At 46.3% G+C, this 12044-nt stretch overlaps 1 protein-coding gene across 5 annotated transcripts in view; it reads right to left on the reverse strand.

Annotated features, from left to right (window-relative positions):
* Positions 1-5110: 5110 nt before the first annotated feature.
* The window catches only part of SDK1 (sidekick cell adhesion molecule 1), a 398013-nt gene continuing 391079 nt past the window's right edge, over positions 5111-12044 (reverse strand). For all 5 annotated transcript variants that reach the window (XM_084536274.1, XM_084536275.1, XM_084536278.1 and 2 more), the window contains one exon: positions 5111-11320. In XM_084536274.1, the coding sequence (XP_084392400.1) occupies positions 11048-11320 (273 nt within the window). In that variant the 3' untranslated portion in view covers positions 5111-11047. The remainder of the gene's footprint in view (positions 11321-12044) is intronic.

A 12044-nucleotide genomic window follows, 5' to 3' on the forward strand; every position in this document is an offset into this window, starting at 1 on the left:
GAACACATCACATAATTTTATATGAAATGAGGGTATTAAAGCAATCCTGCTATACATAGACAGTGCTTTGGACCAGACGCGATGGGGGAGCGTGTCCTTACTGAGGCTATTTCTGTAATGAGAATATCACTGAAATGGCACCCAGGAGGGAAGAAGCAGAGCAGAAGGCTCTCTGCAGGATGATTCTGGAAACATCTGAGGGCTTGGAGGGCACCCGGCGAGTGCCTGTACACAGGCACGGTCCAGAGTCCTGCGGTACTGACCGGAGTGTGCCGGGTGCTTCCCACCTCAGGTGTGCAGCAAACAGGCTAAAACAAATGAAAAATAACTGCACCGAGCTGATGTCAATTCTCTTAATTTTGAGTGATTCATAAAATTGTCCCTTTTTTCCCCCTCTCCCAGCTCAGCTAATGGTTTCCTTAATAAGCAATATCTCCGTGAGAGCTGTTAACCCCAGCAGTAAGAGTCACGCTGGTGACCAGCAGGCTCTTGGTGCACAGGGTCACAGAAGACACACGAGACAGGGATGGTTTGCAGCCACAGCCACATTCCCAGGGTTAACGGCGTGCGACCACAGAGGAACCAGCACGGTCCAAGCAGAGCCTCTTCCTCCAGGTCACGAGCAGCCGTGGCCTCAGCTCCCCTGACATCACCCTCATGCTGACACCAACACAGTGCTGCTGCTTCTCCCATCAATAAGAAAGCCCAAGGGCACTTGAGAAGCTTGTGAGAGCCCTGGCTGTCTGCAGGGAGCTGTAAAAAGGCTGTGCTATTGTACCTCAGGGCGAGCAGGGGGAGCTCAGTGTGACCCTGTTCCCCATGGCAGGGCAGCAAGGAAGGTATGGGTAATTCACAAGCTGCTGGTCACCACGCTTAACACAAACAGAAGGTGATTTGGGTGGTGATAGCTGGTTGCAGTCACCGGTATTGTCACAGCTGCAAAAATGGGCTTGTCACAGGAACAGCAATTCATCTTGGAGCATCAGGGAACTGATGACTGAATTGATGGGGCATGGAAGATGCAGAACTTCAGAGGAATGGGGCTGACAAATGAAAATGCCCTTCTGCTTGTAAAAAATCCTGGAGAGACAGAGGTTTGAAAACCACACAGCCTTTCCCTGAGGAGAGGTGATGTTACCACCACCCGGCTGGCAAAAACAGGACCGAGAAACACAAGGGGAAGAACAGTCCTGCATGGACACAGACCACTGGGCTGATGACCACCCCAAGCAGTATCATAGACCCCCAAGGTTTACATTTCTTCCACAAGCTAGGGAAAAAAAAAAAGAAAAAAAAAAAAAGAAAAAAATAAAGAAATACACACAAAAAAAACATACTGTAACACACACCAGACTTCTAACGGACAAAGTATTTGCATTGACAAACTGCCCTTCACTGACTGTCACACATTTAACAACTCTTTTCTTATGTTCCTCTCATCTCACTGTAGTCTTCTGCCTGAAGTCAAATTTCTGACCAGCTGTGCTCTCACACGAGCCTCCAGAAAGGCCTCAATGGGCAAGCACCACGCACACAACTCTTTACTCTGGTAACACCTCTGAAGGCTCCCGAAGCGTCAGCAGCTAAAACCCATCTCCCTTTCACTCCTCTATAATTTCCTAGCAAAGGCAGAAAATTACAACCCACAGCCGGCACTCCACATAAAGCCAATTACAAGAAGCGTGGGGGTGGCAGTGCTCTCTGACACCAGCCCCGCCAAGGACGGTCCATCCTTCGCACGTCTCGTCTGGTGCGATGGAAGAGCTCTTCTCTGCACCGCAGCCTCTGTTAATGAAGTACACTCAACAGAGAGCTATCCGAGGGTGAAGGGGCAACACCACATTCACAGTGACCTCAATTTGTGCCTAGCCGCTTCAAAATCTGCCCAGGCAGATAAACAAACAAATATGTAAATGAATCATGGGACGGCCTTAATGACACCAGCTCCAAACATGCAATACCCAGCCTTTTCCACCACGGTCCCCTTAGCCCAAACCCACCCCATATCATGGGACATGTTAGGAACATATGGTGATTGCAGAGCCAGACCCGGCTCTCAGCAGGGCGTTGAGGCCCATGGGCAGAGTTAGGCCCAAGGCTCCAGGGCTGCAGTGGCTCTTCCTAGAGCACACCACGACTGCAGGTCGGGCAGCATGTGCATGACAGGGCTGCTTGGCCCACAAGTCATTCACTGCCAGCAGCTCCTTATCAGCGGGAGTTGGATGTGAGCCTTATCCAAGAAGGCCGGGCACGATCCCTCCTGAGAAACCCAGCAGGCTCAGCTGGAGGCTTCTTGCTCGCGCCTGGCTGGAGGGTTTCTGCTGTAACTAAAAGCCAGCACTGGGCTGTCTGGGCTAAGCCTGACCTGCTCAGTGAAACACAGACATCTTCTCACTTTCTTTGTTTCTTCTGTGGTGGGGATCAGTGGAAGCACCTTCATCAATTGGCCTGGAAGGCTTTTGCCAAATGGAAGACTGAAAAGCTGAAACCTTCTTTTCCCGGTCACTTCAACGGTAGGTGGTTAAATGTTTCCTAATTTCCATCTGGTTGCATGAGGTTGTATCCCAGAGGATAAGTTCTCCCAGACGATTAAGTCACAGTCCCACAAATCAGTCTGGAAATTTGCCCTGCTTCAACCCATATTTTCCACATTTCAGCTTCTCTGATTACTCTTAATTGCCCGTCTCGTCCCCGGCCCCTACCTCCAGGGTGTTTGTACCAATCAGATGTGCTTGTACGTACACAAAAAAAAGAACCCAAGATTAAAAAAAAAGTTTGTATTTACCAGTTGAGTCTTGTACTGCTGGAATTAATCTCTAATTAGGTCAGTCATGTTCCCCTGGTATGGTATGAGTGATAGCACTGGAAAACAAAGACAATTTATTGAGACCCAAAAATAACTCATCCTGCTGTTTTGTAAGAAAGATGGGTTTTCTTTGCCCTGCACGGAGGACGTTTGCAACTGAGGCCACTTGGGCACGCAAACTGCGGCTTGGTCCCATAGGCAAAGCTGCCCTGTGCCTCAATTTCCTCCTGTTAAACAAAGAATATTAATCCTGTCCAGTCTGACAGGGTTGTGGTGAGGTCACCTGTATTTGTAAGGCTTTTTATCACTCTTGGCACAAGGCCCCGGGCTATATTACACATGCCTTTTTTTTTCAGGACCGCCTTTCAGCCTTATCTGCACGTTCTGTTTAGTGCACAAAGTACAAGCATTGGCACGGTCTCATGTTATCAAGGGTTGGGGTGAAGAATAGCAGAGCCATTTGTGCAGCTACTGCACGGCTGCTTTCCTCAAGTGCATATCACAAGGCCCATGGTCACGAACAGTGACCTCAGCCTGCAGAAGTTGCACAATATGGAGAAGTCTCCTCTCATAACATCATGGGCGTTGGTTGCTTCCTCCTCTGACACACTGTTTTCGCTGTAAGGCACTGATAATTTGCAGCTTTTTTTTTTTTTTTTTTCTTTTTTCTTTTTTCCATATATAGGTGCAGATTCTCCAATTTTGCAAATGACTTCATTGGTGTCAGCACTATTGGCAGCTGAGACATTTGCGTGCCTAAACTCTGCAGGATGACTTCATGCATTGAACTCACCTGACTTAATAACGCCCTGCCTAACAAACAGCGATGCACATGCCAATTGCCTACCTAACAGAGGTTTTTACAGGCCTGGGAAGTCAGCACCAACGCTTCAGCAACCACATCGCCAGGGCTCATCGCCTACATTTCTAAGGAAATGGCACAGCAAAGCAAAAGGACCCCTTTTCTTGGGATGTGGTGGAAGCGCAAGAAAAATGAACAAAAGCATGTGTTCAGATAAAGTTCCTTTTGACATGGTGGGAACTGTGGGTTCAAAATGAAAACAATTAACAAAGCAAGATGAGGAGAAAAATATAAAAAACAAGAGGCAGGCTTAAAATTTTAAAATAAAGGGAGCAAGGAGAAAAATAAATAACCCCAGAGCAAAACTGCAGGGGTAAGAAGAGGAAACAAATGAGACAAATAGCAGGAAAAGGGCCAGTAATGAAAGCTCAGATTACTTGATTCACTCAAGCCATTGCTTTTGCTGTTCAGGGCAGGGCGGGAAGCCAATCTGTTTTCTCTGGTATTGTTTAGGCTACAAATACCATGGCAGATTTCCCATCCACTCCAGTGTTTATGGCCATGCTCCACTCCTAACCACGAAAACATGTGCAGAGGAAACGTGTCCCGAGAAGAGTGAGGGCTGGAAGCAGGAGGATGATACATTTTGGAGCTGAATGACCTCAAAAAAGCACTTCTGCGTTTTTCTGGCAATTTTGTAGAATAATGTCTCGTTCACAAAATTCTACAGTGCAAGGATTTTCATCTTCAGAATGGGTACATTGATACCTCTGGGTTATTACAAGCTACCAGCCACAGAGGGCTGCCTGTATTTATACAACACTGCATTGTTTATAATATCCCTTTCAGAAGCAGGAAAATAAAAGTTCTTTCCTTAGCAGTTTGACTCCCTCCCCATCTCCCACTTGGAAAATATTGATTTCCCACCATCGCCTCTCCCAGCAGAGCTGCAGCCAACCTGGCTGCACTTGGTTTACTCCTCTAGGCCTGATCCTCACCTGTGTAAAGCCACAATTACTCCTGAATAGCAGCTACACGGATTTACACTGGTTGAGATCAGGCCCGGCCTCACCAACATCAGCACGCTTGTGGGACCTGAATAATGGCTGCTACAGGGCTGCAGGGGATGACAAATATTTGTGAAGGGACAAAATCATACAAACTGGTGGCCCCCTGGGTTTTAGCTCTCGTGTACTAAAGATGTGGGGGAAGTTTATCACCATCAAACACCACAAATTTCAGGCTGATCAAATTTTGGGTGTAAACTATTTGAGAGTGCCATTTTAGCTGAAAAGCAGCAGGGGATTATAAGATTTTATAGTCCAGAACTAACAGCGTGGAATTTCAGCCCGTGTTACATTTTCACTGTCCTGAGCTGTTAAATCGTGAGCATGCTGGCAAGGCACCAAGACATTTCTGCAAGCCAAAAATAACAGAAGAGGCTTGAACCCCCCCTCCCCCCCCCAACCTCCCCACCAATAAAAGTACCAAGGACACACACATTCAAAAAGGGTTCTTTTAATTAGAAGCAATTTTGCAAAAGAAGAAGTAACTTTCTCATATAAAATAGTGGAGTGGTGAAGGTGAGGCTAACGAGGGGTGTGAAACAAAAATCCAGGGCAAATTCCCAAGGAGACACTGAAGTAAAAGCAACGGCCCAATAACCATAGTACACTAAAGGATAACTCTGAAACAGCTGGGTAAGGTGTTCCTACCCCTAAACTGACAGCAGATACCAAATCAGAGGACGGACTCCATCCAGAGAGTAGCAAAGCAACCGGCTGCCAAGCCACCCTAGCACCGTGTTCTTGCACCTTTCTGCTACCCGAGAGCTGCTGCAACATCCCCACAGGTCACGCCACTGCCCCCATGCTCAGCGTCACCAATTGGGGAGTGCTATATGTCCTATGGGACACCACCAGCAGAAAGGTGGCACTTCCAGACATAGAGAATCGGACATAAACCAGAGAACACTTTGACATAAAGTGCTGCAGTCCCATTCCAGTCTCTATATCCAGTGATTCAAGCCCCGAGAAAGTGCACAGTGATCAAACAGTAATCAACCGAAATAATGAATTTCGTGTCAAGTCTTGAGGCTCTGAAGCCATTTAAAATGGGCAGGTGGCAGCTCCGAGAAGATAAAAACTTTGAGTCAGTGCCCAAATCTCAAACCACAAAGGTACCTCGCCCCTTACTCAAACCCGTCCCACCTGTCCCACGTGACACTTGTGTGCTTATCAGTGCTGGCTCTACTAGAGTGGGTGGCAAGCTTTGCACCTCTACAAAGTCCACACCGACTTTATTTGTCTGGGAGGGCTGGGGTTGAGATGTGAGGGAGAAGAAGAGGAACGTAGAAATATGAAGAAATTAAGGGACTTGTCAGGTGAAGCCGCTTAAGGCTCATGACCAGCCCAATCTGTTCAGTCTCGGGGTTAACGTGCTCCTAATTGAAGGGTGGCTTTCTGTGAGAAGGAGGTTTTAATGGATTCTGTACAACCACATTGTCATGCATGTGGCTTCTGTGTACACTCAACAGCAACAAACCTCTCCCCACGTGACCTCTAGTAACACCAGGATGTCGTACGGACTCCACACACACTGGCAAAAACCTATAAAAACAACCTAAGAAACGTGATTGAACTAGCAGGAACTCCAGGCTGAATGAAACTCCTTTACAATACAACCTGCCTGTCTAGCAACCGTTCTGTGACAGCTTTTCCTCTTCAAATATAATCCCTCATTGCATGTGCCCTTTTGGCTACTACTGATAAAGGAAATTGCCAAAGATAGGGGGTTTGGGGATCGAGTTCTCTTCTGTCTCAGGTTTCTAGGGCTGCTGATTTCTAATGGCCCTGCCAAAAGTTCTTTCTTTTTAAAAATTCCCTGACAAATTCTCTCTCTAAAAAGATTTTTCTGAAATAGGTTGCCTTGTTTAGTCTGAAAATAGCAAGTGGGAAAAGATAGCAGTGCTCTGTATGTATAAACAGCGCTCTCTCCTCCCTTTTTGGAGAGCAGATTGGATAATCTTTGGATGACCCAATGGATTTCTTGAGGGAAGCAATGACAAGGATAATAAATGTAACCCCACCTCACGACAGACATGGATATTTATTCTAAAATTTGCTAAAGCAGCTTCTGGCAGAGACCTGGGTATACGCAGGAGAAATGAGATCTTGGCCCATCTGCAAAGCATCACTGCTTTTAGCACTCCAAATGATGAGAAAAAAAAAATCTTTTGGGTAATGGATTAGTTTCCTTTTCTCCTTTTCTTCTCCAGTAATACCAACTGCCTCCAAACTGGGGTCACTGGCCACAGTGTGATTCCTTTAGTACGTGCTGCTGAACTCCTTTGCCTTGCATGTTGCCCCCACTCCCTGCTTTCCTCCCAAAGCAGTTTCCAGCTGGTGACTCCCAGGATGGGGAAGGAGAGGCTGTCACTGACTGAAGTAGGAGAGTGCCCCCTCCTGTCCCTTCCCACCACTGCCCCATGCACCCCAGCAGCACCAGCCTTGCACCAACCTCAGAGCACTGAGATGGGAATGGAAAATACCCCACCTGAGGCAGCAGGCTCTGGCTGGGGACACTCCATGTGAGAGATGGAGTTTTGGAGGACAAAAAGGCTCCATTGGCAGTGGCTTGGAACAATACCAGGGGCTGTGGGAGGCTCCTTCGTTCCATATGCACTTGTGCACATGGTTTGTAATAGCGCTGAGCCGATCCTCAGTCCCGTGGGGAGGGCTGCGAGCATCGCTGACTGATGGCTGGTGTCAGCTCAGCCCTGGGAGGGGGGCGAAGGCTTGGGCACTCTTTTCCTGCAGCGAATGGGATATTTCCATGGCTATTGCATGAAAAATGAGCTCCTGTTAAACTGTTCCCTAAAATGTCTCCCTTGGTCATTTCATAGCACTGTTTTTATTTTTTAATAACAGTCACCCAGAGACCTGAGAAACAAGGCAAAGTAAATAAATAAATACAGATAAAATATCCTAACAAAGAGTTTTCCATAGAAGCCTTCATTTTTCAAGACTGTTCTAAATAGAAAAAAGGAAACAGAAGTAGATTTGATGGGTGAAGTTATTGTAACATGACAGCTAATGTTTAAAAGTTATATTTCAAAGCTGTAATTCCCAAAGATTACAGCTATGAAAGAGAGCTTTTCTTGCTAACTGATGGAGTGTTTCCTTCTAGATAGAACAATTTACCTGATATTAGAGGTAAATAAAACCTACCTATTCATCATATTTTGCAAGTGCAGCATATGAATAGGAAGGCACAGGCATCATGCACGTAGCTATACACGTCCTGGGCAGGAGAACGTATATCCTCCTCTCATCTTAGGAGTGAGCAGGGTAGTGCATGTCCATGATTAGTGAATGCCTATGTAAAATAAACCCACACGTACAAAAAGCCAACTCCTAAACAAAACAAAACCAGGAGTGATAATAGCCTGGAATGGAACAGAAATGGCTTTGTTCAGATCAACGGGTCCTAAAGGAATCCAATCTAACCTTTTCATTTGGTGGCAGTCAGAAGAAAAGGGCCATACAGCCATGTCAGCAGGCCCACAGCAAGCACAAGCACTTTTGTTGCAGATGGCACTGAAAAAAAAAAGGGATTGTTTATTCTCCTCACTTTGTACAGACTGTACTGCTCCCCATGTTTTCCTTCAGTCAAACTGTGGCCACAAAGTCCTTTTTCTTTATTCCCCATGGTTTCCTTGCCCTTTTTCTCAATGTGATATCAGAACAGTCCTAAGGAGTAACTTCACCTTATATCAATTCAGATCTGACAATATTCAGGAGGTATGGAGCTACTCACACAACACTATCCTTTGGAGCAATGTCTTCAACATTTGATCTACCTTATTCTAAACTAGATCTTTAGGTCCCTTAGTGATCCTTGAAAGGTTCCTCCCATGGCACTACCTCTGTTGGAGTTAAGCCCCATTAAAATTCCAACATCAACGGCATTGTTGTGTCCCACGTATATATAACAAGAAGTTCAAAATACGTAATCTGATGCAGAAAATAACAAGGAAGAAAGAAAACAAATCAGAAAGTCACATAGATAATTTTGCCTAAGAAACAAACAAAAAATAATCAGACTGAACAATTTTTTGTTCAGTTCAGTAATTAAAGCAAAGTCCATATGGCTTAAGAGAACAGTCAAAGTGCACAGAAGGCAGCAGGGTTTTTTTGTTTGTTTTGCATTCCTCTTCACATCATCCTCTTTGGAGCCTCTTCTCCATCCCACACACATCCTACCCAGGTGCAGAGAAGGGGGTGCCTCACAAGGGTTTTGGCTCAAGCTTGTACCTTTGCAAGTCACTTGTTATCTAATGAGCTGTGGATAATTATCCCAACCTCAAAAGCACTTAAACACACCCACCAGAGTTTTCGGTTCTGAACCTTTTTCTTTCTGGAGCCTGTGGAAAAGAACAGCAATCCAGTGCCAATGCTATCCAGAATCTGTATGCACCAAGGGCAGCAGTGCTCAGAGGTAGTGCCAGAGAGTAAAGGCAGTTCTGAATTGGTTTGCCCTGTCTGAGAGGCACTGAAAGGTGACAGCAAGGCTGAGCATGCCCTTGGACCTTCCCTGTCCATGTGAGGTGCCACCAGGCTACTTCTAACCAGTCCCAAAAGGCGGGGGCAGGCAGCTGCTGAAATGAGCGTTAGGTTGGTTTCAGCAGCCTGCCTTGAAGACACCACCAGGCAGTGCCACAGCTGTCCCTCAGCCCTGCAGAGAGGACAGGGACAATTTGCAATAGGAGCAGTGCCCACACGTGCCCCGATGCGACGTTAGCAAGTAGCAGGATGCCAACTTTCCTGGCTGACCTACATCCACCTGGGAGGAAATGCCAGATGCTGGAGTGGCAAGGACGTGCCTCCTTCCAAATTTACCTTTCAAACTCTCGCAGTAAAAAGCGTAGTGATTCAGGACTGCTGCTAGGTCCAAGGGCTGGACTCGGTTTCTTTAAACCCCTGACAATTTTCATGTGAACAAAGAACATGCTGCTAAACATGGCAGACTCAGGAAAAGGACAGAAAACAAAAATAAAGCTGTACAAAAGGAAGGAAAATAAACAAACCATCTCCCTCTTCTTTCCAAAGCCTGTAGCTTCAAGTGCACAAATCAGCCTGTAAATGTGCACAAGGTAATTCATGACCCCAATGCTTGAAAAAAATGTGTTAGCTTTATTTGGAGACACTTTGTTGCTTTTCCTAGATAAGAAGCTGAAGAATCAATAAAAGGCACCTGTGGACACCAAAACTCACCCAAGCCGTGTGACGTGGCTTCAAAAATCAAACAAACCCAACTACCGTGTACCATTTTTACAGATCAGCAAGCAGTACTGCAGAGTCTGGGCAAGAAAGGATGCTCAATTTCTATTGACAGGGCAGGATAACTTTCATGATCAAAAACCTCATCAATTAGTAGATGCTCTAGCTTGTCCCTGCAATCTTAATTGAAAGATTCCTCTGGCTTGCTGGGTTGTGTCCCTTGACTTTTAAAAAATGAACAATTCAAATGGCACATGCAGTCCACAAGGGAGGATTAGAGCCACACCAAAAATAAATCGACCTCGCATCTGAATTCTTCCCACTTGCTTCACCCACTGCTGCCCACAGTGCTCTTTTGAGCCATCAACTCTTCTAGAGGCCCTGGAGTTGGAATATTTAAAGATTGCAGCAGGCCCCATTTGAACAAGAAAGGAAAGCAGGTCAGCAATTCAGCATACGGACACCAGTAGTGAGCCTAGAGCAGACACAGTGACACATCTGAGCCTAAGTGAATCAGCCAGTGCTCCTAATGTGGGGAGCAGCCACGGGGAGAGGGGAGAGGAGGGGTCTGCTTTTCACGTCAAAGTCTGTCCCTTCTCTGTGTTTTCCTACTTGACCCTGATGGTAGGGAAAAATTGAAAAGAAAAATAAAGAGAGTAAAGCAAAAGGAGCCTGGGAGGTTTTATGTTCTCTCGTCAAATCACATCACAAAGTCACTCATTGCATCTAGGGAATTCACCTCCTTGTTGGACATGGGATAGGAGGAGGGCAGAGAAAGAAAGAGGGAAGAGAAGGGCACGGGAGCTGCTTCCTGAAGCAGTGTTACAAAAAAGTGGTTAAAAAACCCCTACTATTCACAAGTGGTTAAAATCATCACTTTGCAGAATTCCTTTTTTTTTTTTTTTTTTCCTTTTTTTTTTTTTTTTTTTTAAACAAAGGTTCGGCTAGTTCAGCTCCGTACTTTTAGAGTTGATTGTCTTCGGGAAAAAAGGAAAACCAAAACCAAAACAGCCTCATTCGTGTTCCCATCCGCTCTACCCTGATAGAGAAAGTTATCACCCCCAAGTTCACCGCCCCGGCCACGCGCACGCGGTCGCTGCGACGGGGCGCCCCGCGTGCTGCCGGCGGCTCGCCTGGGCTCTTCTCTCCCGGCCCGTGTCAGACGAAGGAGGAGAACCCTGTCACTGGAGTCCGGGAGCCGGGTGCGGGCTGTCCCGTTGGGGTGTACACCCCTCCTGAGCTCTGTGTCGTGATGACAGTCTGGAAATAGGGTTCTGTCTCGCTGGCTGCGCACTCCTCGTATCTGTAGGACGCCGGGTGTTTCACCCCTTTCTGCTGCCGCTTCCAGGAGTTGTAGTACGTGGGGTCGCTCATGTAATGGTTCACAAAGGAGTGCTTGGGCAGCTCATCTTCGTAATCCGAGTCAGTGGCCTGGAGGAGCAGGGGGAAAAAAATCAGCCATTAGCATCTGTGATTTAGCTTGCTCTGCTCTAAAAGAAATCAGAGAAGTTTAATATCAGCAGCTGACAAAAGCTGTAATTTTAGGGTAAGGTGGGTTGTAATCCAAGTGTAATACATTCTGGACTGAAGGAAGCAACTGCTCTGGTTTAGCCAGGCTTTGTTGCTAGAGGGAAGGTTCCCCAATGATCTCTGATGCTAAGAGATGCAGAAAAATCCATTCTAATTCACCGCAGAACACTGCTGCAAGTGCTACAAGTTCCTGTTTTGACAGAAGATGCTGAGAAGGGTAGAGACACTGTAGGGAAACCAACAGCTTTCAACCATATAATCAAAAAGATTGCAATTACGACAGCAATTGAGAATCTGTCTTCTTCTGCTGCAAGGACTGACAGAATGCCTCTCATGCAAATGCATACAAGTTAGCCAGACGTGTTGTTGTTTATGCTGGTCAGATCAGGGCACCTGCACAGTGCTCCGAGTCTGGCTTGCAAGCCCCATTAAATATTGAAAATTAGTTATATCACTGAAAGGGAATTAAGCAAAATTGCAGTTTATTTCAGGCAAACAACTCCATTCTGTATGTTCCAGCTGATTATCGGTGGTGTAACAACGCACCCAACCAGCAGCGATACAGGAAAACAGAAATGCAAAATCTGGGAAAGAACTGCCAGAAGGAGGGGGTCACTCTCCTGAC

The sequence above is a fragment of the Aythya ferina genome (genome assembly GCF_964211825.1).
Source record: "Aythya ferina genome assembly, chromosome: 15".
Classification (NCBI taxonomy): domain Eukaryota; kingdom Metazoa; phylum Chordata; class Aves; order Anseriformes; family Anatidae; genus Aythya; species Aythya ferina.